The following is a 25,489-nucleotide window of genomic DNA, read 5'->3' on the forward strand; positions in this document are numbered from 1 at the left end:
GAGGCTGGGTCTTCTCCAATGCATCTCCACAGCTGGAGCTGGTGCCCAGCTCCCAAATCCCACCACCCTGCACCCCACGGAGTCACCCACCAGCCTCCAGTTTCCTCCTTCCCCTCCCCAGCCAAGCCATGCCTCACCATTGAGCTGTCAGCGGACAGAAGGAGCCAAAAAACAAGGCTGTGAGTTGCAGTCCAGCAAACAGGCGTTTCCTCTCCTGGCTCGAGCCCGTCTCTCTCCAAACATCCCCAGCGCCTGCAGTCCGTGCCACCCATACTTTCACAGCGGAAGGAAGCCGAGCTGGGGGCCGGGCGAGGAAAATCTCACCGCCCCGGGGGGGCTGCACGTGATTCAGGGTGGACTTTGCCCTCCCCTGAGCGCAGACACAGAAGAGCGTCTGTGCCGTGGGGACACGCTGCCAGCGATGGGGGTAGACGAGGTGTGCAGGGAGGAGCTGGGAAGCCTCCACGGCATCCCTTTGTACAAGTCCTTCATAGAGGGCTGGCCGCAGGTGGAGGCTTTCCAAGCCCGGCCTGACGACCTGCTGATCGCCACCTACCCCAAGTCGGGTGAGTGGACCTAGGGGGGTTTGGGATGCTGCCGGGGCACCTCCAGCCCCTGTGACACTGCCCTGTGCCACAGGCACGACGTGGCTGAGCGAGATCCTGGACATGATCTACCATGACGGCGACGTGGAGAAGTGCCGGCGGGATGCCATCTTCAACCGCGTGCCCTTCCTGGAGATGAATGCCCCCAAGATACCAAGCGGTGAGTGGCCGAGGGCTGTGGGGGAAAGGGGTCGAGCTGGGGCATGGGTGGGGGTGTCAGAGCAGGGGGCACATCCCACTGAGCTCCCCTCCTGCAGGCATCGAGCTGCTGGAGAAAACCCCATCCCCACGGCTGGTGAAGACCCACCTGCCAGTCCAGCTCCTCCCAGCCTCCTTCCAGGAGAAGGGCTGCAAGGTAATGCTGTGGGGCTGCCCCTCACCTCTCTCCCCAGTGGGGCAGTAGGGAGAGGGCACTGTTTCTCTTCCCTCAGCCACAGCCTCGGTTGTCCCCAGGTAATCTACATGGCCCGCAACGCCAAGGACGTCGTTATCTCCTACTACTACTTCTACCAGATGGCCAAAATTCACCCAGACCCTGGCACGCTGGCTGAATTCCTGGAGGCCTTCATGAATGGAAAAGGTGGGGGCTGCATGCTTGGGCTCGCTCCAAAATGCTGCTGGGGAGGGCATCCTCCTCCTTGCTGCTTTTCGGCTAACCCAACCCCCATCCCACAGTGGCCTACGGGTCCTGGTATGAGCATGTGAGGGGCTGGTGGGAGAAGAGGCAGGAGAAACAGCTCCTCTACCTCTTCTACGAGGACATGAAGAAGGTGAGGTGGGCTGGAGAGAGGGGTGCCTGCACCTGCCCTGGCTGTTCCCCCCCCTCCCCCCTATTTCTAGGGGGAGCACCAGCACTGAGCACCCCTGCCCCTGCCACCCCACAGGACCCGCAGCGTGAGGTGCAGAAGATCTTGCAGTTCCTGGGCAAGGAGGTGGCGGAGGAGACAGTGGCGAGGATCCTCCACCACACCTCCTTCCAGGAGATGAAGAAGAACCCCGCCGCTAACTACGAGACCATGCCCTCCTCGCTGATGGACCACAGCCTCTCCCCCTTCATGCGGAAAGGTAGGTTTCAGCCGGCGGTCCTGGGAGGGTGAGTCCCAGGCCCAGACTGCAGATGTTTTTGGGGGCCAGATTTTGCCCCACGTGCTTTCTCACCTCCCTACCCCTAAAGGCATCTCCGGCGACTGGAAGAACCACTTCACCGTGGCGCAGAACGAGCGCTTTGACCGGCACTACCAGCAGCACATGGCGGGCTCAGACCTCTGCTTCCAGATGGAGGTGTGAGGGGCGCCCACCCCCGGGGCACTGCCTGCCCCCAGTGCTTCCCAGGGCTCCCCCTGCCCTGATGGGGAGCCAGCACCGGATTCCTGCAGCCCGGAGCTCGCCGGGCATTTTTCTTCCCATAATAAATTGCAATAGCCAGAGGGTGATCATACATGTACGTCTGCAATGAAGGGCAAGGGCAGCCCCCGACGCGTGTTCTTGGTGCCTCAAGACGCCTGCAGGCACACGGAGATGCTTGCTGCAGGGACCCCATACTCCAAAGCATCACTTTCAGCCCCAGACACATGGAGCTGGCTCAGCTCACTCCTAGAAAGCAAAGAGCAGTTCCAGCAGGAGCAAGGACCGTCCTAGGAGTGGAAAAACCCCAAAGCAAGTGAGGGTGCTCACTGCACGAGGCTGACTCCGTGCCCAGGCATGTTTATGGCTCCAAATTGCTGCAGATTGCTTTGCAGAGCAGGCAGAAATTTCCATCACCGTTGCACCAGCATGGGTGTTGCAGGGCAAAGGCAAGGGGAAACACCTCCTGCCTGGCACTGGTGCTGGCCCCGCTGGCACGGTGACATGGGGGATGTCCCTTCTCCCACACAGCTGCACCAGGCTCTTGCTCAGGCACCACTGGGACAACCTGGCCCACCGGCATCAGGGATTTGCTCCTGGGACCCAAATCCCCCTGTTATGCCCCATTTCCAGCTTTGGTTTATGAGTGTCCAAACTAGCGACGTTTGTGCACAGGCAGTGCCCTGGGGCTGGTTTGTCCCGCACTCCCCCCAGCACGTCTCCCTTAAACCCTTTTCCCAGCAGCATGCTGGCTGCAGCAGGCGCTGCTCTTTTGCAACCCTGCAGACTTTGGACCCGCCTTCGGGGTCCCGAGCCTGAGCCCTGCGTCCCACCAGCGAGCCGCACGCAGGTGACACCCCCAGCCCACCCCTGCCTGGGAGGGGGTGCTGAGCACAGCACCGCTCATCACAGGCACTCGCCTTGCCCCCCTTGTTCCTCCTCCCCACCCTGGAGCACCCTCTCCCACCCCCGGTGACGTCCCCATCCCCAGGCACCTCCCCGCGCCTCCATCTTCCACGCGGGGAGGGGAAAAATAAACACCCCGCTGTCTGCGGGCACGGGCACGGTGCTCCCCGCTCCCCACGGCGCCCAGCAACAGGTAACAGGGAGCCCCCCGCCAGCCTCCGAAAGGCAAGGCCTGGATACTGGGGGGGTCCAGGGGGGGCTGGTTTCTTCACCAGCTACAGGGCACAGGGGTGAGATGGCTGCTGGTCGATCCCCACTACGGCAGCTCGGCACAGGGGCGCGGGTCGGTGGTCCCTGCTGGCTCTGAAGAACAAGGCTGGGATCCTCCACAAAAGCCCAAGGGGTCTGGGGATGGGCACAGGGCTTTGCTTTGCCGGCTGTGTCAGTGAGTCCCGCCACCGCCCCAGTAGCACCAAGAGAAAGGATTTGCCCTTTGCCCTTTGGCAGCACCTTGTTTTCCTCGAAGCTCCCTCCTGCCGCCCCAAGAGCCCAAGCTGGCACCAGGCAGGACAGACTTTTTCCCCTCCTGGCACCCCACAGAGCAGGCTCTGAAACGCCAGGGGTGTCTGGGCAAGCACCCCAAGACCCAGTGCTGGGTCCCAGCAGCAGCTCTGGGAGCTCCCCAGCTCCCTAGGGCTGGCTGTGGCCCCATGGAGGTGGCCCTATGAAGACAGCCCCACCAGCTGGCCCTCTGTGTACCCCCCTGTCCCCACCAGGATGGCCACGATGGACACCTACATACGCCAGCCCTGGGGCACGGTGCACGGCATCCCTATGGTCTACGCCTTCACCCAGAACTGGGAGCAGGTGGACAAGTTCCAGAGCCGCCCTGAAGACATTGTGGTGGTCACCTTCCCCAAATCCGGTGAGCGGCCCCGGCACAGGAGAGAGGGGCCATGTGCGGGAAGTGGGGGGCACTAACCCACGACTACCCGAGCTGGAATTTGGGGGGTGGCCAGAAGGTGCTGCGGTGCCTGCGATTGGGTTCAGGAGGGGACAGCAGCAGCGGGACAGCGGGCTGCTCCTCACCAGGCACCACCTGGGTCAGCGAGATCGTGGACATGATCCTGCAAGGCGGCGACCCCGAAAAATGCAAGCGGGACGTCATCGTCAACCGGGTGCCCATGCTGGAGTTTGCTGCCCCCGGGCAGATGCTGGCAGGTAGCGGGGTGGGTGGGCAGTGGGTGCCCCAAGGCTCGGGGGCCAGCCTGGCCAACAAGGATGGGGCAGACTGGGCTTTTGGGGTGCACCCTGCTGGTAGTGGAAGCGCTTTTTGTAGGCACGGAGCAGCTGGAGGGCATGCCATCCCCTCGCATTATCAAGACCCACATCCCGGCTGATATCTTACCCAAATCCTTCTGGGAGAAGGGCTGCAAGGTAATAGGGCTGGAGGGAACGTGCCAGGAGGGACCCAGAAGGGATACGGGTATGGCTACCCCCACCAGAACCCTGCAAATCAGCACACATCACCGACACGGGCCTCTCCACAGATGATCTACGTGGGGCGTAACGCCAAGGATGTGGCCGTCTCCTACTACCACTTCGACCTGATGAACAACCTGCACCCTCACCCGGGGACGTGGGACCAGTACCTGGAGGAGTTCATGGCAGGCAGAGGTGGGCTGGGACACCCGTGGGTGCACGTGAGGACCCTGAGGGTGCCGTGACCTGCCGATCCCCATGGCCACTCTCCCCGTGCAGTGGCCTACGGCTCCTGGTTCGACCACGTGAGGGGCTACTGGGAGCGCCGGAGGGAGCACCCCATCCTCTACCTCTTCTACGAGGACATGAAGGAGGTGAGGGGACGGTGCTGGTGGTGGGGCTAAGGGCTTGGGGGCGCCGGGGCTGAATGCCAGCCTCTGCGCCCAGGACCCCCGCCGGGAGATCACCAAGGTGGCCCAGTTCCTGGGGAAGGAGCTGTCGGAGGCAGCACTGGAGGCGGTCGCCCAGCACACGTCCTTCGAGGCCATGCGGGACAACTTCAGCACCAACTACCGGGTGGTGCCCTCCAACCTCATGGACCAGGGCATCTCCCCCTTCATGCGCAAAGGTGAGCGGGCTCTGGGGCCCCCCCCAGCATGCCGCCGGCCCTCTGGGCCCTGCTCAGCCCCCTCTTGCCCCCCAGGTATCACTGGTGACTGGAAGAACCACTTCACCGTGGCCCAGAGCGCGCGCTTCGACCAGCTCTACGCACAGAGGATGGCGGGCACCGACCTGCGCTTCCGCACATGCATCTGAGGCCCACCCCAGCCACCCTGGCCCTGTAGACTTCCCCCAGGTTTCTGCTTTTACGAAAATAAAAGTTTGCCTCCTGCCTTTCCCCACACGCTCGTCTGTGTGAAATCTGCCGCAGTGCCTCAAGGAGCCCCCGCCGCGCCGCAGGTCGCCCTCCGGCACACAAATCTGACAGCGCCCACGTGGCTTTCTTGGGGAGGAATCACAGATTCATTAAGGTTGGAGAAACCGCTGAGATCATCTGCTACCAATGTCACCCACTAAACCACATCCCTAAGCGCCAGGTCCCACCCAGGGCTGTCTCCAGCACGAGGCAATAAATCTGTTTCGCGGCCCCCGTGCACGTCTGTGCCATCTCTCTGCATGCAGGGGGTCCCATACCCGCTGCCTCCGACCTCATAATTGCATCAGCAGGCATCAGAAAAGGCCCTGCTGAGTTTACACCTGGGCAGGGAGCAGGCCAGGGCCGTTGCCACCCTGCCACCGGTGGCTGCACCATGAGGGAGAGCCAAGGTGAGTGGGACGTGGGCAAAAGTGGCCCTGGGGAGCTGGGAGAGGGCTGGGGTCCCATCCTTCACCCCACTGACCCCCGCCAGAGTGGTGATAACAAAGGGAGGATTCTGGAGGTCACTTTGTGCTGTTCTGCTGTCAGGGTCCTGGATACTCTCCTGCTGCCACCAGAAACCCAACACCGACTCCACCACCAGGTATGGGGGTGCTGGGGAGGGGGGAAGGAGCGGGACCCCCCTGCCGCACCGCAGGGCTCCCCGCGCTGAAAAATAACAGGGCTCGCAGGCACGAGGCAGTGCTGCCACGAAGGGGTGACCTGGAGGAAATATGTGCTGCATGCAGGCAGGGAGTGTCCCTGAAGGTGCCATTCCTGAGATAGAAGCAGAATAGTCTGAGAGGTCAAAAAATGACCTTTGGATGGGAAATCACTCCGCTGTGCTCCAGGGATGGGGCTGGCAGCTGGCTGGGGAAATGGGCTGCAAAACTGGGTTACAGCCCCGCATACCACTGCTTTTAGCTCCATTTTTCAGCAAATTCCTTGAGATTAGCAGCTGTCCACCACAAATCCAGCAGAAGGAGGTGGGTGTTGCGGTGTTTACAGAGCCGCGCTCCCCCCTTGGAAGAAATGCTGCTATAAGCTATAGCAAAATGATTGCAAAAGGTTCCTCCTTCTCCCTCAGGTGCTGAAAGCTTCTGTCTTCCCCAATGCTGCTTGCGGGCACCCCTGGGCTGTGTTGCTTCGTCCAGCGAGGAGGCAGCAGGCCCTGAGCCCCCCTGTCACAGAATCACAGATTATCCTGAGTTGGAAGGGACCCATAAAAACAATTGAGTCCAATTCCTCTTGCCTTCCCTGTCCCCTCTTGCCTTGCAGTTTGATTACAATCAATGAAGAGCCAGAGGGTTTGAAAGAGAAGATGGACGAAGTGATCCAGGTAACCACAGGGGAGGGTGTGGAGATACCTGCACCCGTGGCCCCATCCCCTGGCGCATGGGAAGGGGCTCCCCAGCCAGACGTGGCTTCTCCGTGCCTGGTCACTCCGTGCTTGTGTCCTCTCCAGACCTGCATCATCCCCCCCTGAGCTCTGGTGACCTCCACCACATCCCATGGCACCTCGTACCTCCTCTGGGGAGTTGCTTTTCCCCACAGCATGCGGGTTTTGTTGCAGATTTTGTTATTTTCCTTTTATTTTCCTTCTGTCCCTTGTTTCTCGCACTGAGACACCACCAGCCATTTGTCCACATTCGTCTCCCCCCATCCTTTCATGGCTCCACGGACTTCCCTAATGCCATCTACCCCCGGCCGTGTATTTTTGGGCTGAAGGCATCTATTCAGACAACAGATTGCCTCTGGCAATTCTTTTTCTAGCCCCTCCTCATCCCAACATCAGTCTGCAGGAATTTCCGCTTGTTCCAGCTCCTGCTGCTTCCACCCCGCACCCTCACGGCACCAAAGACTGCTCCTCCACGCACATGAATGACTTGGTTTTTATTTGTTCAGGGCATTTTCCTCCCTCCCCGAACCTTTTGCACACCTACTTTGATACAAAGCTGGGCTTTCCAACATCCCCCCCCACACACACACACTCTTGCTTCCTTTGGCTCGTGCGTTTCCCTGCCAGCCCATAGGCATGGTTTTGCTCCTGACGCAGCTGTGGTCTGCTGGATGACCCTCTAATGACACTCTTCACACGCAGCCAGCGGCTCCTGCAAAATGCAAAGGGTGCAAAAGGCTTCAAAAACTGTTTTTGTTCACCACTATCAATGAGATTTTTATTTTTTAATTTTTATCTTTTGTGCTGGCCTCAAAGTGCAGCAGTGGAATAGGACAGCAGCCAAGGAGAGTTTCAGGCAGAGGTGGGCTGCAAAGCCCCGTGTGCTGCAGAGCACCGGCCAACACACCCCCACGGGGGGAACAAACCTTTCCCATAACCACCCTTGTAAAAACCTTCATAAAAACCCTCGTAAAACCGGGACTTTGCATCGTTCTGTATGAACACGGTGCCTCTCTTCACGCTGCTTGCCCGTGCCAAGCTGCAGGCGCTGTACGGCCTGGAGAGCAGCAAGAGGTTTTCCTGGAGCCTGGCCAAGAGCTGCCGAAGCAGTCTGCCAAAGTGATGGTGAAAACCTCGCTGCTGGCCGTTTGTATGACCAAGGTCACCCCGTGTCTTCAATGCAGGAGACGAAGGGAACACAAACCCTGGACCCCGAGCCCGCCGTACAAGCAGATGGGCAGCAATCCCCGCTCTCCCCACCCTCCGAAACGCAAAAGGAGCTGTCGTCACAGGCCACGCCAGCAAGGAAGAGGCCCGTTTACATCGAAGCCGCGGCACAGACATCATACGTGAAAATACCCCCGGGGAACAAGTGGCGTGCGTACCGCTTGTGCACCGAGGCCCAGGTGCAGACCTCGTGCCAGCACCTGCCGCTGCCCCGCAGCCAAACAGCGCTCCGGCGGGACGTGAAGCTGGCCTAGCCCTGTGAGCACGCCGCACCCATGTAAGCAGAAAACACGAGTCCTGTTTTAATTCCCCCTGCCCGAGGATGGCTTTCCTCCGCTTCTGCAGTTCTTTTTCAGAACAGCCAGCCTGCAGGGAGATGTGGTACAGCATCAAGGTTAGGTACGAGCGGGGGATTTGGTGAAAACCTAACAGGAATCACAAGTTTGGTTTCATTTCCCTGTGGAGCTGTAAACAGACATTAATTGTTTTTTTTTTTTTTATTTAATGTAATTGCACGTGTTATGACACATGAATGAATTCCTGCCTGGCTCAATGACAGAGCTGCTGCCCAGCCATTTGGCAGGACCCAGGACAGCCTGGTCTTTGCCCAGCTCCTCTGTGGGCCAGGCCAACTCCCTGCTGGGTCCAAACTTCAGCCACTACAATAAGTCACCTTTGAGCTCACCTTGCCCAGGGAAAGCCCTGGTGAAGGACTGGGAGTGAGCACACTCGAGAAGGCAGGAGGGTGAGTACGACTGCTCATTCTTCTCTGGTGAGCCACCAGATGGCTCCTGTCCCGCCTACATCACCTGCGTTTGCAGATTTGGGGTCCCCACAGTGTTTGGCTGTCCTGTGGGAGGGCTGATAGTGCCTCGTGAGACTTAGCAAGCTCATTGAAAATGTGCACAAGGCTTGTCCTGGATCCTTTCTCATTCTTTTTTCTTTCTCCCTTGCAGAGTGGAAACGGCCATGGCATGAGCCACCCCGGCATCTACACATTTACACGCAAACGTGGACCTGTAGCATCCAAAGACTGGTGCAGAGATTAAGATCTGTAATTAAACTGAGAAAAAGTGAAATACTGTATGCACGACAACATTTTTGTCCTCTCGCAGCAGAGTAGAGGGCTGAGCTAAAGACACCAGCTGGCTGAGAAGTCTGGTTATGGCACGGATGCCAGCACATTCCCTTTTGCTGGAGTTTCCCTGTGACACTTGGGGCTTACAAGGGGGTAGTTGTTCTACTGAGCCTGAGCATGTGCCTCCACAAATTTCTTAGCCCACACGCTTCTGCCTGCACTTGAGGATGGGCCAACCTACAAATTAGACACCTCAACCTTCCCCACCCAGACATTGCCCCTACCCCAAATGCTAGTCTTTTACAACTCAGGACTTTCAAGTCCCCCCTTCAGTCCTGAAGCTGCTCTCTTGAAATAAGGGAAAGGAAAACTGCTGTCCTTTGGTGCTTGGCAGGGCAAAATCCTCTCTGTTATGCTCCAGCACTGAAGTTTCGAGGTGCTGGTGGCCATCAGGGCTTCCTGGAAACAACAGGGCTGCCAAGCCCAGTTGAAACCCACATTCAGGAAAATGTGGAAGATGCCTGCGTACCTGTGTATGGAAAGCACTAGGCTGGATTCCCTAACTTTTACACCATTATCCTTGAGTAACCTACAGCTATGAAAGACCTGGAGGCGGCACCAGTTCTGTTGGTAACGCTAGATGTGCGAAATGCAGACACATGACACCATCCACTTTCTTCAGCCCACTTTTGTTTTCTGGATTTCATCCTCTAATCCTCACAGTGTTTATCTTTTCTGCATTAAGAGTAATGTGAGCATCAGCTTTAAAAGCTGCCCTTTTAAATCCTGCCTTTAAAAGTATGATTTAACCCTCCAGTTCCACTAGCAATAGCCCTTAATTGCTACAGAGGAGTTGGTTACTTGGGGGTTAGAAACAGAAGCTTATGAAATTCAGGAGCAAAATTCGACCGACTTCAGCTGACTTTGCAACCCCAAACATCAGTCCAGGCTGGGGGGGGTTAAGGGGATGGAGAGCAACACTGAGGAGAAGGACTTGAGGGCATTGGTTGATGAAAAACTGAATACAAGCCAGCAATGTGTGCTTGCAGCCCAGAAAGCCAACCTAGCCCTGGGCTGAATCAGAAGAAGTGTGGCCAGCAGGGCTACGGAGGGAATTCTCCCCCTCTGCTCTGCTCTTGTGAGACCCCACCTGAAGCCTGTGTTCAGCGCTGGGCCCCCAGCATGGAAGTATTAGAACAGGTCCAGAGGAGGGCCACAAGGATGGTCAAAGGGCTGGAGCACCTCTCCTACAAAGACAGGCTGATGGAGTTGGGTTGTTCAGTCTGGAAGAGACTTTATAGTGGGCCTTCCAGTGCTTAAAGAGCTTACATGAAGAAAGGAGAGCATATCATAATGACATGCTGGTATAATTGCTCCAAACTGATGGGTTAGAAAGTGAGGTTGAATATTATGGACAAAATTTAAAAAACATGGAGCTGTATCTTCAGATTCCTGTAGTTTCAAGTCAGTAAACGCTTGCCTTGATTTGCAGAACCAACAGCCACACATGCAGCATTTACCAGCAAGGGTAACATACAACTCTTGAAATGCTTTGCAGACAAAGCACAGGATGCTCTTTGTTCCCGTGGGCAGTTTGTAAACAAATCTATTATTTAACAACTAATTTTGTTGTGCCAGCTAGGACCTTTAAGGAAGCAAAAGATGTTTTTAGCCATCAGACATCGTATCTCTTAGCTACAGGACACAAATCCTTCTGAGAATCTGGCTCTGTAGCAACATCACGATATTCCCTAGCATGGGGAAGACCATCCTGGCTATTAAATTACTGGGGCATAACAAAGAAATGAATAATCCCAGAAGACTTGCCCCCTTGTGATCATCCCATATTGTATTACTTCCTCCTATTGAAAATCCCTGTTCAGGTGGAACTTATTTAAGCTCCTTCCGCCTGATGCCAAGCCTTGCCAGAGCTGCTGAGGCACAGGGCAGGTGAGCAACAACTCACAGAAGCGGACTGGCACACCAAATTACACCGCGTGATCCAGAGAAAGATGCTCTCCTACCACAGAAGTCTCTGCTAGGTAAGATTTTTGCTGCGTGTTATTCACTCTGCCCAAATCGTATTGGATCGAGCAAACCATTTTCTGCCTGGGTTTAAGTTCTCGTTTTGATTCCTGGTGGTTAAGAGCTCCTTTCAGGACATAGTGCCTACATTTCCAAGGGAGAGCCAGCCCAGATTATGTGGGTATCACCGAGAAGAACCACAGAGGCATAGTTAGAGACGTGAACCAAGCCTACAACATGACCACGTTGGTGCTGATGTGCCCCCGACAGCAGCAACAACCTCCCCGCACTAGAGCTGCCATAACTTGTATTAAGGAGGGACGCAGCTGTAGAAGGGTTGAGGTGGTTGATGATGTCTGCAACATTGCTTGTCCCTGCCAGTCCCATCACAGGTCTGGCCAAACATTCGGGCAAGCAGTTCCTGCAGCACTGCTGCCTGTTGTTTTGGCAAAGCTCCATGCCTATTCCAGAAGAAAAAAAAAAAAGTAAAGAAGAAAAAAAAAAGTAATAATTATCTTTAGGTACAGGTGAATTTGTACCATAAAAAGTAGAAAGATGACACCATGGCTGTTGCAACTGAAAACAGATCTTCTCAAGTGAGAAGTGGCTATACATTCTCCAGCAAACCTCAGCATTTCTCCAATGTTGGCAGTGATGCCACTTACTCTCTAGCAGGAACTAGTCCATCTTCCAGCATTTACTGACTGATACGGCACCAATACAGCTGCAGGAGAGCCCTTGTTATTTGCTTTCCTTTCCACGGTAAGGATTTTGCTCCTCAGGGAGGAACTACAAAGGTACTAGAAATAAAGGACGAGATTCTTACGCAAATGGACTGGCCTGAGGGTAGCATGGACCTCTGACAGCAGCTGGGACTGCTGCCACCCCTACCTAGGGAAAGGAGTCCCCATGGGGGGAAGCTGGCAAGGTGGGGGGCAGGAAGGGAGAAGTAAATCTCCAAGAATCCTTTCCTGTCTTTTCAGCCCACAGAGCACACACGGACCCGAAAGGCCCCACTCGCACAGCAGGGGACTCTTGCCTTTGCTAAGGGTGCTAGCAAAGTGCCACGGCGCTGAGGTGGAGTGCTCCCAGCTGGAAGGCAGACCTCACAGGATATCCAGCCCTCCATCCTGCCATGGCCGCAAAAGCCAGCAGCTCCACGAAATGCCTCCAGCTGCTTGTTTTCCAGGTGGCTCTTGTAGGGCCTGTCTGCTGTGGGAACGTGCTGGTCTGGCCAACAGAAGGCAGCCACTGGCTGAACGTGCAGGCGGTCATACGGGAGCTCATCCGCCGCGGGCACAGCGTCACCGTCCTGGTATCCAACGCCTCCCTCTTCATTCAGCCCAAGGCTGAGGCCGCGGAGAGGTTTGAGGTCTTTAACGTGCCCTTCCAGAAAGACACCATCGAGAACCTGATCGAGGAGATCGTGGCACTGTGGCTGAACAACAGGCCGACAGCCCTGACCTTCTGGCAGTTTTACAAGGAGCTGGGAAAACTGTCCAAAAGCTGGCACCAGCTCAACAGGCAGATGTGCGACGCGGTGCTGACCAACCAGGAGCTGATGGCCCACCTGCGGGGCTCTGGCTACGACCTGCTGCTCTCCGACCCGGTGACCCTCTGCGGGGACCTCGTGGCTCTCAAGCTGGCTGTCCCCTTCGTGTACTCGCTGCGCTTCTCCCCGGCTTCCACCGTGGAGAGGCACTGTGGCAAGATCCCAGCCCCACCGTCCTACACGCCCGCAGCCCTGTCCGAGCTCACCGACCGCATGTCCTTCAGCGAGAGAATAAAAAATATCGTGTCTTACCACTTGCAAGACTATGTTTTCCAGAGCTACTGGGGAGAGTGGGACGTCTACTACAGCAAGATCCTAGGTAAGCCTTTGCTACCTCACTTCTCATTCGTTGCACAGCCTCCTATGTTATGAGCTGCAGAGCACGAGGCAAAGGCAAGGTCTGGAGGGTGTCAGCCAGCATGGCCAGAAAAAAAAATAAATAAAAATGTCCTTCTGTGGGAAAAGGAGCAAGCTGCCAGTGAAGGAGCCAGGCAGCCCACGCCAGGCAAAACTGGGACCTTTTACAGGCAGCCAATACGTCAATCTGGAACTGTAGGTCAGAGGGATTGCAGAAACCAAAAGAATAAATGCATTAATGCATTTACAAAGGAGGAGGCACATTTCCCTGGGGATCCTGCTAGCAGGGCAACACATACAGTCTTAAGCCATTAGTCACCAATCTACCTACCCTGGGTATGACTCCATCAATTGCACCCACCCCAGACAGGGTGCTGTGCAGGCACGCCTCTGTATGGAGACAGGGATCAGCAGGCATCCCAGCTGCAGGATTTGCTGTACTTGGTCCTAATGCAGAGGCTGAAACAGCTTTCACACCATGGACTGTGCATGTACAAGCTGAGCTCACCTTGCTGAGAGCTCAGCTTGCACATCTCCCCCTCAATGACTGCTTGCACAGAAAGCAGACAGCACCAGAGCTGCTTTCCTAACGCAGAGCATCAGAGGGGGATGACTGGCAAGTTACGCGCCAGCCTTGACCCTTAGTAGCAACACCGAGGTGCACTGTGGCTTTGTAATAGAGACTTTGTTTACATCACAGGTAATTAAAACCAACCCTCTCTAAGTAAAGACTGTTTTGTGCAAACACGCTCCACCCACAAGCAAACAGTGAACGTAACAAGTCTTCCTCCCCAGGCTTTTGTTCCGGGCTGCTTTGAGCAAATACATAAAAAAAACTATTTAGATAAGTGTTAATTTCACGCAGTCATCATGACTCTTCTACTGAGCTCACACCTACCCCATGAAACGAGGCACTTCCAAGTCTCACGGGATGCAGTCTCCTGCACTGCAGGACTTGGCAAGGACACCAAGCTCTTGTCACGTGCACAGCACACGGGCCAAAGCGTATGGGCCCCAGCTTGGCTTCTCATGGCCTGACCACTACCACCACCTTTGCTTTCATGCTGGAAATGACACTCTGGACAGCACAGGAGCCCCAGCAAAAGCCTCACACGACAATATGATTAGGAAAACTGAGCAACAGAGCTAGGCAGGATCCCAGCGACTCAGTCCTGGCACAGCGAAGAGGGCTCACATCATTCCTTACCTGCACACCAGGAGCGTGGCCATAGCTGAAGCGCTTTAGCGTAGTTTCTGGTTCCACTTACAGTGCATTATTGGCACCTAGTGGCAGGCAGGGCAACCCATGCCATCACCTCCCAGCTCTGGCCTCTTCATTCAAGTCACTTCTTGTACCCAAACCAGCAGACTGCAGTTCGGCAGGCACGCCGGGCAGGATGTGACCCACACAGGGTGGAGTCCCCCAGGCTCGCAGCTCTCTGCGCAGCTCCAGAGGAAACATCTCCCAGTTTCAGCCAGCCGCTGACCACCAGATGGTGCCAGATGGTCCCAGTCACCTTTTCCCCAGGAGAACACGTGTTATCCAGGACGGGATTTTGCACCAGCTACCTTGGCCCCTTGCCTGCAGTGCAAGGCAGTGTCATGCAGGCCCAGCCCAGCTTGGCTTGGCTTGCCCTGCTGCTCCCAGTGAAGGAAAGCCACGGGGGCACTAAGAAGCAAGGCAGACCATGGCTGGCAAGGAGGTGGCCGTGCTGTGGCTGCTGGCTGTGCTGGGCTCAGCCTCTGGTGGCAAGGTGCTGGTCTGGCCGGTGGACAACAGCCACTGGCTCAACATGGAGTACGTCCTCAAGGAGCTGGTGGCCCGGGGCCACGAGGTGACCGTGCTGCTGCCTTCGTGCTTCCTCATCCTCAATGCCACAGACCACTCGCCCTTCCGCTTCGAGGTGGTGGAGGTGCCGATCAGCAAAAAGGAGATGGCTGCCACGCTGGACGAATCTTTCTATTTCTGGTTTTATGAGGAGAGAGAGTTACCTCTCTGGAAAAGAATTTACCGGGTAATTGAACTGCTGAGCAAGCTGGAGGCTGTGACCAAAACCATCTGCGATGGAGTCCTGAGGGACAAGATGCTGATGGAAAGGCTGAAGGCATCTGCCTTCGACGTTCTCGTTGCAGATCCACTGGTGCCCAGCGGGGAGCTCTTTGCAGAGATGCTGGGTATCCCTTTCGTGTACACCATCCGGTTCTCCTTAGGCAACACGGTGGAGAGACTCTGCGGAGGGCTCCCAGCACCTCCTTCCTATGTACCAGCCATCCTAAGCCGCCTAACAGACAAGATGTCCTTCACGGAGAGGCTATACAACATCATCTCCTATTTTCTACAGGATTTGACGTATCACTACCTTTTCTGGAGAAACTGGGATCAATACTACAGTGAAGTTTTAGGTAAGGCTGCTCTTACTTATAGAGATTACACCTGCTATACACGTAGGGCTACATACTCAGAGCCTTGGTACAAGGTACCAGCCAGGGCCAAGGCAGTCCTGAATTGCTTTCCTTCCTCCAAAATCTTCCATGTCACAGCTAACAACCCAGGCAAGTACAAACCTTACATGCTTCTAGCTATGCTGCTGCAGCTCAAACAATACAGGTACTTTTGAGATGGGCAAACCAGCGCTAACACCACTTGAAACAGAAAGGGGTCAGTCAGTCAGTCATCAAATGCAACAGACACAAAGAAGAGCAAAATAGTATTGCTTGCCTACTAAATTCAACTGATGAACTTACAAAGCTGTAGAAGGCTATCTAACATTACATTTTTTTCCCTGATACCATTCTCACATCCTTAGCTCTCCTCAGTATGAGAGAAAGCATCCTCCCCGGGACTGTAAAAGGTCTGGGAGAGCAGCTGGCCCTGCTGGCTAGGAAAAGTGCACCACGTCTCAGTTTGCAGTGATGAAAGGCCCCCAGCAGCAAGGAGAAAAGGTCCTTGGCTTTTCTGAAGGTGTCTAAAAGAAGTAGTAGAAGATGGGCTTTTTTGCTTGTTTATTTAATATCAATTGCAGAATTAATTTTGGAGTTTTAAGAAGTTATTGTTATGATTAGAAGGAAATAGGACAATTTGTGTGTGCGTGTGGTGAAGGGAGAGGAATTACAGGGCTATTCTTATTCCAATGTGAGGACTTACAGGTTTGTATTTATTTTCCAGATCTGTAGTAGCACATGGCTTTGTTGAGAAAGCCAAGTTGGCAGCAAGTCCTACTACTGCAGTAGTTAGCTGCATATTTATGTGTGATACTTATCATGTTTGGCAGAGGGTAGAAAGCCTTATGCTGGCAGCAGTGTGTGCTTTGAGACAGTGCTATGTCAGCTTCAGGCTGCTTGTGGAATTGTGCAATTTGCTGGGCTTTCTACTAGTCATAAAACGTGTGCTTTAGCATTTAAGGTTACATATACAAAGCCTGTGCTCCCCTCTGACTGCAACCTGCTTTGGTCTGGGCAGTATCTAGTGGTGAAGGAGGTGTGAAAGAAAGGGCCACGCACCCCAACGTGGCAATGTCTGCAGCTTGTGCAGTGCACGTGTGCATCACCGCCACCTCCTTAGAAAAGCTTTTTCCGTGTCCTTACAATGACTTTTAGCTGCTTTTCTCTCTAAAGGCTTTTCCTATCTGAAGTCTTTCTCAAGGGGTGAGGTTGAGACATGATGAAAGCCTCCTGCTCCATCCTCAGACCAGGGAGGGTCCCACGTGGTGGTGCTGAGCTCCTGGAGGTGTGCTCAGGACCTGCTTAGACACAGGCTGAGCCTCATTCTCCTTCTGCTCAGGAAAGAGCAGCTGCCTGTTCTCCTCCCAGAACACATCTGCTGCACCACGCATCTCTGATTGCTCCGTGGGATTGCCTCCAAGAGGGGAAGTCAGGCCTCTTGTGTTGAACTGCCCCTGGGCAGAGAGGGGACAGGAGGTGGTAAGCAAAACCCGAGCTCTTCACCTACTTCTGTTTCTTCCCTGGGATGATCTTGATGCTGGGATGACCTCTTTCAGGACCGTGCCCTTTCAGCAGTGTGGCCACAACATCTGGTAACAGAGAAGACAGGATGAGAGCACTCTGTGTGGGCTAGTTCTGAATCACTGCAGGATGTTGTGTCTGCACCTAATAAAGCAGGAGATTAAAACTGTAACTGGCCTTCCAGGTAGGTTGGTTCCTGCAGGGCAAAGAAGCAAATCTGACTGTAGTCAAGAGAAAAGACTGGGTTAAGCCCTTAGTCGACAAAAAGGTCCCTTGGGCTGCTCATGTGCTCTCTCTAGCCCAAACTCCTGCTGGGCATAGAAATGCATAGCTTCACTTGGAAGATCTGGCAGCAGGGCAAGGATTTCTGGTCCTCACGTGCTGCAGACTGCACTCTGTGGGGAGCAAAAACGGGAATTGCCTTCACTTCCAGAGTTTGGCTGCAGCTCTGGAGGAGACTCCAGAACGGGATTTTTTGCTTGCCCGGCCCTCCCATGAGTGTTTGGTGTTCCGACATGCCCTCTCGCCAAGGCTAGCGCCAAGCGGATCTTACTTTCATTGGCTGTCTCTGAAGTTGTTTGCACTCTGAGCGGTGAGCTGTTTCCAGCCTGCTCAGACTGGAGTTGTGCACGGGCTGCTGAGATGATGGGACAAAGGTTCCTCTGGCTGCTCTGGGCCTGCACGTGCTGCTGGAGCACTGGCTTTTGTGGGAAGGTGGTGGTCTGGCCCACCGACGCAAGTCACTGGATCAACATCAAAGTGCTGCTGGAAGAGCTCGTCCTCCGGGGTCATGAGGTGACTGTGCTGGTGCCATCAAGCAATCTGCTCATCAACTACGAAGACACCTCTTCCCCTTTCACTTTTGAGGTCCTGCAAGTGCCCTATTCCCAGGAGTTCCTGGATACTGCCATGGAGGACTTCCTCAACCTCTGGATGAATGAGCTTCCTAATCTGTTCCCCTGGGAGGTCATGTGGAGGATGACAGAGCTCATAGGCACCTTTTCTGACATGTCAAAGCAGACCTGTGACACTTTGGTGACGAACCCTCAGCTGATGGCAAAGCTGCAGCAGGCCAAGTTTGATGTTCTGATCGCTGACCCTCTGGCTGTAGGGGGGGAGCTTGTAGCACAACTACTGGAAATCCCTTTTGTCTACACCTTCCGCTTCTCTGACGGGAACGTGGCAGAGAGGCTGTGTGGTGGGCTCCCGTCCCCACCTTCTTACGTGCCTGCTAGCACAGTGGGGATGACGGACCAGATGTCCTTTGTGGAGAGACTGCGGAACTTCCTCTTTTACCTTTACACGGATTTATTTTTCTTGAAGTTTTGGCGAGATGAATGGGATGGGTACTACAGTAATGTCTTAGGTAAGGCAGCCGCTGAGCAGTCTCTCTCGCATAGGTTGTGCCTTTTGAATGCTTTGAGAGCTTGGTGCTATAGAATCACATTACTTTCTCCAGATGTCTCACAATTATGCTGGTGATCTCCTTGAAGATGTAGTCCCACGTTAGAGGGGATCATGCTGGGCTCCTTCCAGCTCTGACAGGAGAAAGGGGAAGGTCTCTGAAGGAGGCCCTGGATCACTGCAAAAGAAGACCCTAGTCCCTGCTCTGTCACAGCCACGAGCCCATTCTGGTTCTGTACTTCCATCCTCATTCACAACTGCATTCATTTGCTGTAGGACAGATCTCTGATTCCTTGTGTTCTTTTCTACATTTTAAGCAAAATATTTTCATGCAAAATTTAAAAAATTCAATTACCCTGATTTCTTAACAGAGCCCAGCAGAGACGACAATTCTGTTTAGGTTGCACAGAGACTGTGCTTTACCTTTTAGGGCTGATACAGCCTAACAGAAACCAGTGCAGTTCTGCTGCAGTTTCCCTTAGGGATCTTTCTAGCATGTAGTCGCAATTTTTGTCAACGATGATGCTCCTCGTCAGCTCTTCCGGTGAGCTGCATGCCTATTTTAGTGCCTGTCGAGGAATTTAGAGGACAATTGTTGTTTCTTAATTTTGAGGACAGGCACACTGACTGTCTTTGGACAACTGAGAAGCACAACGCACCCTTCATTCATGTTGCATTGCATGCATCATCTGGAAGTGTCTGGCAGCCCTGCTTGGTAATGGGATGCTAAGTGTGAGTTCACACTTCCCAAAAATAAATGTTAGGTATTGTCACCTTTCTCTTTCTTCTATCATCCAGAGTTTGAAATATAGTTTCCTCAAACAAAACACCTGAAACTTTTGTTCCAGCCTAGTACAGCTCATGCTTGATTCAAAGTCTGTTAAAGAGACCTTCTGGTTCAATGGACTTTGAACCTCGTACAGAATATCTGTGTTCATACAGATAACAACTGAACAGCAAGCACAAGGGCACTACTCTGCTGACCTCTGATCTCTTCTGTGTTGCCCAAGAACACCTCTCTGCCTTCCAACCTAGTCCCCTTCTCCCTGGATTGAACTTTTCTACCACGTAAGACTTAACAGCTTCAGAATACAACTTAAAGAGCAACACCTCTGCATCACTCTAGTTTTACTTTTCACTCCAGTAATTTTATAACTGAGCCATTACCCTCCACTTTGGAAGCAAAACAAAACAAACAAAACAAAACTTTATTTGTAATGCTGATCAAGTAGTATAAGGTGCCCCACTTTCTGCTTGTTTTGCTAGGATCCTGTTTGCATTGAGCTCACTTTGGAAAATCACTTATTAACACTTTTAACCCTCTTACACCTCAGTTCCAATTTGTGGGGAAAATACTGAAGACAACTTGCAATATGTGGGTAAGAATATGTATTTTTCCAAATGGGAAGCTATAAAAGAGCTATTCCCATTGATATTTTTGTTTGTTTGTTTGTTTTACAAATGAGTTTCTAGGCACATTAGATTTTGCATAAAATTGCAGAGAACCTTTAGTTTTGGCAATTTTTTCCAATTATTTTTCAGCAGCAGCTTACGCAGTCCCCAATGCTGTACCAGTTTTGCACTGTAGTCTGAGTAGCCACAGTCTGAGTCACCATTTGAAAAATGCAACAGAACTCAGTTAAAAACCCTCTTCTTCCCTGATTCGTGATCATCACTTAGTGGTTCATTTACTTCTGTTTGGATGTTTAGTTTTGTGTGATTGTTCTCTTCCCCGGAGTGGGTTTTTATTGCAAGCATGGCTAATAAAATCTTCCATAAATACAAGAAATGCACAGAAACTAAACGCTTCCCAACTTACTCATGTACTACTCTAAATTTATTCTGAAGGTTCAAAGTGGTTGTAAAGATACTATTGCCTTGGTTGCAGCAACCTGCCAAGGCTGAGCAGGGATGGGGCAAGGTCTGGATTTGTCCAAGTTTTTATTTCATGCTCAGTTTGACAGACTACACTGACTGGGAGTGCCAAAAGACAAAGGTAAAGCTCCCATTTTGTAATCTACTGCAAACAAGATTATACCTGTAATTGTGCTAAATGCCTTGTACCTTGTCCATAGGAAGGCCCACGACCCTGTGTGAGACGATGGGGAAAGCAGAGATCTGGTTAATCAGAACGTACTGGGATTTTGAATTTCCACGCCCTTTCCTGCCCAACTTTGAGTTTGTTGGAGGACTTCACTGCAAGCCTGCAAAGCCGTTGCCAAAGGTACATGGACTTCGTTCTGCCACTGCTTGGTTATCCGCACAAGCAGTTTCCCTCCCTGAACAGCCAGGCAGGCCACATCATGAGAAAACTCATTCTTAAAGAAGATGCTCTGCTGCTGCTGGGGAGCACAGAGCTCCTGAGCAATCTGCCCAGACTTGTACACACTGAAGGTTGGGATTACAGCTTGCTGTCTGAAAAAACGATAGCTGAGGTCAGCAGGAGCAAGTACAGGTGTTTGTTTTAAGAGAAATAGGTACTACCTCAGAGTGTAAGATTTAATTCTAAGATGCAGACCTCCAGCACATGAGAACACTCAAATACCTGATGCAGCACAGCACTGTGACTGGACTAATTTATTAGACAAAATGGAGCCAAGACTTGCAGAAAGAGAATACTGCTGAACGCTTCTCTATTAGTGTTTAGTTTAAGATCTCATAAAGGAAGTAAAATGTTCTACATCCCCAGCCTATGCTCTGCTGTGAATGGCAGCATTCAAGTGGAATTTCAGACTGATGATGATGACAAGATGACATGCTCTGGTCTAGAGTATCACCCCTGCAGGAACCTTACAGGAGGCAGGGTATTTTTCAGTGTAAGTTGTCTACTGAAAAAAAAAATAAAAAATGTAACTCTTCTTAACTCAACCCTTGCTACAAGGGTTCCATTTCATATAACACCATCTAAAAAAACGAACAGGAAGATCTATTGTTCTGACATGTAAAGTCTGGTTAGCAATACATGCTGTACTGGAAGAAATACAGAACTGGCTAACAAAGTGACTGCAATGTCTTGACAAATTTCTGATTGTGATGCTGCAACAACCTCACAGTTTTCAGCAATGTCTCTTGCTGCAGAGCTGTAAAATGCATAGGACCTGTTCCAGCAAAATTGAGAACCGTGCCAAACTATGCTAGGGAGGGTGTCACAGGGTATGGCCTTCTAACTCCAGTACCTGGATCCATTCCTGCTGGTCATGCTCTGAAAGAAATGTGTCCTGAAACTGCTTGACTTGCTTTCAGAGACAAAGCCTCTGTTACCTGTCTCAATGCTTGTCCTAATCCTTCTTTGGCAGAAGTTGCCTATTTTGCACATGGCCAGGTGTATCTTTGTCACAGCCTTCTGTCAACAGAGGTACTCATATGCCACGATCAGATATCACCTCAATAAACTAAATTATGCTCTCTGTTCACATAATCTGTGTAATCTGCATCGCGAAATCACTATTATCATGCTTTCTGCCTCCTAGGAAATGGAAGAATTTGTTCAGAGCTCAGGAGAACATGGCGTTGTGGTGTTTTCTCTCGGATCAATGGTCTACAACCTGACTGATGAAAAAAGTAATGTAATTGCCAGAGCGCTCAGCCAGCTTCCACAAAAGGTGAATTTACTTTCAAGTATAAAGCAATCTGCCTTGGTTTTGTTTTTTTTGTCACTTTTACTCCCTTCAGCAAGCCTTTTACGCTTGATTTCTATCTGCATGTCTGCTGGATATGCCATGGCCAAGAAGCTAGGCTCTTCAAAGAGGCAGATGGCTGAGCTGCCTCACATCACATTCAGGTGTTTCTCTCCCCTCCCTGCCCCCAAACCAAACAGCACAGCGGTGTGTTCATAGGCAAAAATGTAAAAATCCCTCTGTGTGGAAAGCCCATAATAACTAACTGAAGATATAAACTGGAGCCAAAGCTATTTGAATCACGGGGGAAAGGGATGCGGGTTTAAGATAAGGTCCTATTTTATGTGTAATAATACAAAAGAGCATGCCACATGCACTGTCTTTATCTTAGTATTCCTTTGTTCAAGGTCCTTTGGAGGTACAAAGGAAAGAAACCAGAAGCTCTGGGCTCCAACACCAGGACTTATGACTGGATACCCCAAAATGACCTGCTTGGTGAGACTGATTCTCTCTGGGATACATTACACCCTTGGAAAAACTGTTTCATTTGTCCTTCTGCTAAAATGGCTTATTTGGGTGCAAAAAAAAAAAAAAAAAGAAAAAAGAAAAAAAAACACTTGCAGCTATAGTTGATTTTGTACCTCAAGCAGCAGAGGTTTGCTCTTGGAGCCTTAATTTCCTAGCCTGCTTTTGACTTTAAGGTGAGCGGCCATACAAGAACTATGGAAGATGCAGCCAGACTGTAAAGGGAATAGGAAGCAGCAGCTCAAGAAGGCAGCAATTTGAGCTTAGCTATACAGATGGATCTCTTAAGCAAATGTCTGTCCTAGAGAGCCCAGTGGCACTTGTTTGGAAGGGCTAAGAACCACCTGTAGGCAGGAGGAAGACAGTAAGAAAGTAGTTTTGTACTCTGGAACTGCATTTCACCTTTGCAGTTCATTTCCTGAGCTCATTCTTCAAAATGATTGAAGAAAGGCTGCAGAAGGGGTATGAACCTAAGGCCACGTAAAAACTAGAACCTAAAGCTGCATGACAGCAGAAGGGGTAAAGTAACTCTGGGGTTGTCTGGAGGAATGTGGAGGTTCATGCACTGCATTCAATATGAACGCGTGGAAGCTAACCGTGCAGGTGTTGATGCCGATACAGAGGGCAGGGCCGTTCTCTTCTCTAGCAGCACATGTCCCAAGTAGCTGGCAGCTCTGATATCCCGGAGGTCATGGTCTGCTGCTGCTACACACAGCTCTCCTTCCCTGTTCCAGGCCATCCCTTGACGAAAGCCTTCATTACTCACGGTGGCACCAATGGGATCTATGAAGCTATCTACCACGGGATCCCGTTGGTTGGGATTCCCATGTTTGCTGACCAGCATGACAACATTGCGCACATGAGGGCAAAGGGAGCTGCAGTTGAGCTGGATTTCGGCACGCTGAAGACAGAGGACCTAGTTGATGCAGTGAATACAGTCATTAACAATTCCTCGTGAGTTTTTTCTTACTATAGGATGAGGTTATTAAAACCTTGGGCTGCTGATGTGAGAAATTCTGCTCTCTTGTGGGAATCCAAAATACTGAATAGCTGGCACTTGGGTTGCAGATGAAAAACATCTCTTTACTGAGAATTTGCATCTCCCAGAAGGAGAGCTTAGTAATTCTTTTTTCTTTGTATGACATTTTAAGATCCCTTTGAGAAAGATAGCTCTTGGAAAGCTCAGAGCAGCTCCTGAGATGACTCTCTGCTGTTCAGTGTTAAGTTCTTCAGAGGCTTTGTGTGAAAATGCCAGTTGTTACAGGTACTCAGTTTGGAGACATCACAGTTCTTTCTCTTACCCAAGTCACCAATACCCTTAGTTAATCTAACCATGTAATATCTGAACAGATGTGCAAATGGTTCCGTGTTGCTTTTTCAACAGAGTAACCAGAATACTTTTTCTATTCAAAAGATTGGCTTTTTCTATTATAGTTTACATGTCGACTTCTGCGCAGACAGAAGTCTGGGCTGGTTTCAAATATTATTAAATCACATTGATGAAAGTGAAAGCAGTGCTTTCTATCTTTCTCAAGAGGAGGGCCAGCTGTGGAATGGGTTGTTTCAGGAAACAGTGACAAATCTCCTTGGTTTCTTCTTTTTTCTTTCCAGCTACAAGGAAAATGCTTTAAGATTATCCAAGATACACCACGACCAGCCAATTACGCCTCTGGACAGAGCTGTCTTCTGGATTGAATTTGTCATGCGTCACAAAGGAGCAAAGCACTTGAGACCTGCCGCTCACCATCTCACCTGGTACCAGTACCACTGCCTGGATGTTCTGGCATTCTTGTTCACCTGTGCAGCCATTGCTGTCTTCATTCTTGTCAAGTGCTGCCTATTTTGCTGTAGGAAACGTGGTAGAATTGCAAAAAGAAAGAAAGAATAGTTGTGCTGTTCCCATCAACCCTCCTTCTTCCTTACATGCTGCTGACTCAGCAAGGCATTTATTCATATTCCTCGGTAAATAGAATTATTAGGATATGCTTTATGCTGGGCATATCACGAAGCACCTCACTGAACTGGGTCATGCTAAAAAACAGTTACAGGGCAGAGTTGCTTGCTTAGCGAGTAAATTCCTTCTGGCCTCAGTAAAATCGAATTATAAATGCTAAATCCTTTGGGATGCTGTTAGTTATCACACAGGGTTCTTAAAACGGTAATTGCCGCTCTAACTTGTCCATTCAATTTGGTACTCTTGATAAATTCAGCCCTCCTGACCTCTTGTGGTCTCTTAACTTAAACTAAGTTTTCTTAGCCTATCTCAGACCTTCCCTGTAATATCTGTATTTGGTAATTTGAAACCAAAATGTTTCTCCTGTCAGAAAAGCTCTTTCCAGATTGGACAGTGAAGCCAAGGTCGCGAGATCCTGAAAAAAAGGCCCATCTGAATGGCTAGCTAAGGTCATAAAAAATTAAGAGCTGCAGGAAACTGGTGAAGGCTTTATCATCACTTTTTACAAATGCACTGACTACTCAGTGGCTGAGGGGAGACAGGAACATATATAAGCCCTAAAAACAGCACAGAAACGGCTTTCTTTCCTCCAAGAACCATCTTGTTTTTCCATCCAACACGCTTAGAGTCCTGCTGCACAGGCTATCGTTCTGCAACAGTACAGGAGCATGAAAATAACTTCCACCTGTCATCTTAACCCCCAAGATCCTCTAAGCCACACTCACTGATAAATCCAGGAAAACCCTCAGAGGTAGAACTTAGAAGTAAAGTCACACATAGGAACGGTGCAGGAACATATAGGAACACCTGCCTTGCCTGAAGTACTGGTGGGAAAATAATGCTGCCCTCGGCTCAGATAGAATAGTCTTAAATGCTGCACTCCTGAAATTATTTAAGAAGTCCCTACTGATGGAAGGCTATTAAGATGATGATACTTCAGGTCTCCTGTTCAAGGTGAGGTTATTCCACTGTTGTACCAATGTACTTAAGAATTTGCCCCAATTTTAACTGACATTTGTTGCATTCTGGATGCTGCAGATTTGTTTGAAAATGAAATAGACCGAGAATATGTTATCTTCGTATAATAAAATTCCCTACATTATATTAACTTTTTCATTGTCTTTTTTATTAACAG

At 51.4% G+C, this 25,489-nt stretch overlaps 3 protein-coding genes across 7 annotated transcripts; all 3 read left to right on the forward strand.

Moving 5' to 3' along the window:
• The first annotated feature begins 346 nt into the window (after positions 1-346).
• Positions 347-2,032, forward strand: LOC137856327 (sulfotransferase 1 family member D1-like). Its single transcript, XM_068681600.1, has 7 exons — positions 347-566; positions 640-765; positions 863-960; positions 1,059-1,185; positions 1,281-1,375; positions 1,490-1,670; positions 1,780-2,032. The coding sequence occupies exons 1-7, from the start codon at positions 422-424 to the stop codon at positions 1,890-1,892; spliced, it is 885 nt and encodes a 294-aa protein (XP_068537701.1). The 5' UTR covers positions 347-421; the 3' UTR covers positions 1,893-2,032.
• Positions 2,033-2,678: 646 nt separating this feature from the next.
• Positions 2,679-5,239, forward strand: LOC137856326 (sulfotransferase 1B1). 3 transcript variants are annotated; one of them, XM_068681599.1, is made up of 8 exons: positions 2,679-2,799; positions 3,632-3,780; positions 3,948-4,076; positions 4,195-4,292; positions 4,406-4,532; positions 4,617-4,711; positions 4,785-4,965; positions 5,041-5,239. In XM_068681599.1, the coding sequence occupies exons 2-8, from the start codon at positions 3,633-3,635 to the stop codon at positions 5,151-5,153; spliced, it is 891 nt and encodes a 296-aa protein (XP_068537700.1). In that variant the 5' UTR covers positions 2,679-2,799; position 3,632; the 3' UTR covers positions 5,154-5,239. The 3 variants fall into 3 exon arrangements, with proteins under 3 accessions (XP_068537700.1, XP_068537699.1, XP_068537698.1); XM_068681598.1 differs by lacking the exon at positions 2,679-2,799 and adding an exon at positions 2,935-3,048; XM_068681597.1 differs by lacking the exon at positions 2,679-2,799 and adding an exon at positions 2,941-3,080.
• A 6,872-nt stretch (positions 5,240-12,111) lies between these two features.
• LOC137856323 (UDP-glucuronosyltransferase 2A2-like) lies at positions 12,112-25,462 on the forward strand. 3 transcript variants are annotated; one of them, XM_068681591.1, is made up of 8 exons: positions 12,112-12,853; positions 16,755-16,761; positions 17,595-18,220; positions 20,334-20,482; positions 21,729-21,860; positions 22,283-22,370; positions 23,135-23,354; positions 24,012-25,462. In XM_068681591.1, exons 1-8 carry the CDS (start codon positions 12,118-12,120, stop codon positions 24,286-24,288), a joined length of 2,235 nt encoding a protein of 744 aa, XP_068537692.1. In that variant the 5' UTR covers positions 12,112-12,117; the 3' UTR covers positions 24,289-25,462. The 3 variants fall into 3 exon arrangements, with proteins under 3 accessions (XP_068537692.1, XP_068537693.1, XP_068537691.1); XM_068681592.1 differs by lacking the exons at positions 16,755-16,761; positions 17,595-18,220 and adding an exon at positions 15,263-15,294 and having other exon boundaries at positions 12,112-12,824; XM_068681590.1 differs by lacking the exons at positions 12,112-12,853; positions 16,755-16,761; positions 17,595-18,220 and adding an exon at positions 14,468-15,294.
• The last annotated feature ends 27 nt before the right edge of the window (positions 25,463-25,489 follow it).

This window comes from Anas acuta, chromosome 4, assembly GCF_963932015.1.
Source record: "Anas acuta chromosome 4, bAnaAcu1.1, whole genome shotgun sequence".
NCBI lineage: Eukaryota > Metazoa > Chordata > Aves > Anseriformes > Anatidae > Anas > Anas acuta.

Coding starts and splice junctions, on each gene's coding strand:
- LOC137856323 (XM_068681591.1), top strand. CDS start 12,118: ATGGCCGCAAAAGCCAGCAGCTCCACGAAATGCCTCCAGCTGCTTGTT. Junction 20,483..21,728: donor CTGCAAAGCCGTTGCCAAAG/GTACATGGACTT, acceptor TCTGCCTCCTAG/GAAATGGAAGAATTTGTTCA. Junction 21,861..22,282: donor TCAGCCAGCTTCCACAAAAG/GTGAATTTACTT, acceptor CCTTTGTTCAAG/GTCCTTTGGAGGTACAAAGG.
- LOC137856326 (XM_068681599.1), top strand. CDS start 3,633: ATGGCCACGATGGACACCTACATACGCCAGCCCTGGGGCACGGTGCAC. Junction 4,077..4,194: donor CCCCGGGCAGATGCTGGCAG/GTAGCGGGGTGG, acceptor CGCTTTTTGTAG/GCACGGAGCAGCTGGAGGGC. Junction 4,293..4,405: donor TCTGGGAGAAGGGCTGCAAG/GTAATAGGGCTG, acceptor GCCTCTCCACAG/ATGATCTACGTGGGGCGTAA.
- LOC137856327 (XM_068681600.1), top strand. CDS start 422: ATGGGGGTAGACGAGGTGTGCAGGGAGGAGCTGGGAAGCCTCCACGGC. Junction 766..862: donor TGCCCCCAAGATACCAAGCG/GTGAGTGGCCGA, acceptor CCCCTCCTGCAG/GCATCGAGCTGCTGGAGAAA. Junction 1,186..1,280: donor GGCCTTCATGAATGGAAAAG/GTGGGGGCTGCA, acceptor CCCATCCCACAG/TGGCCTACGGGTCCTGGTAT.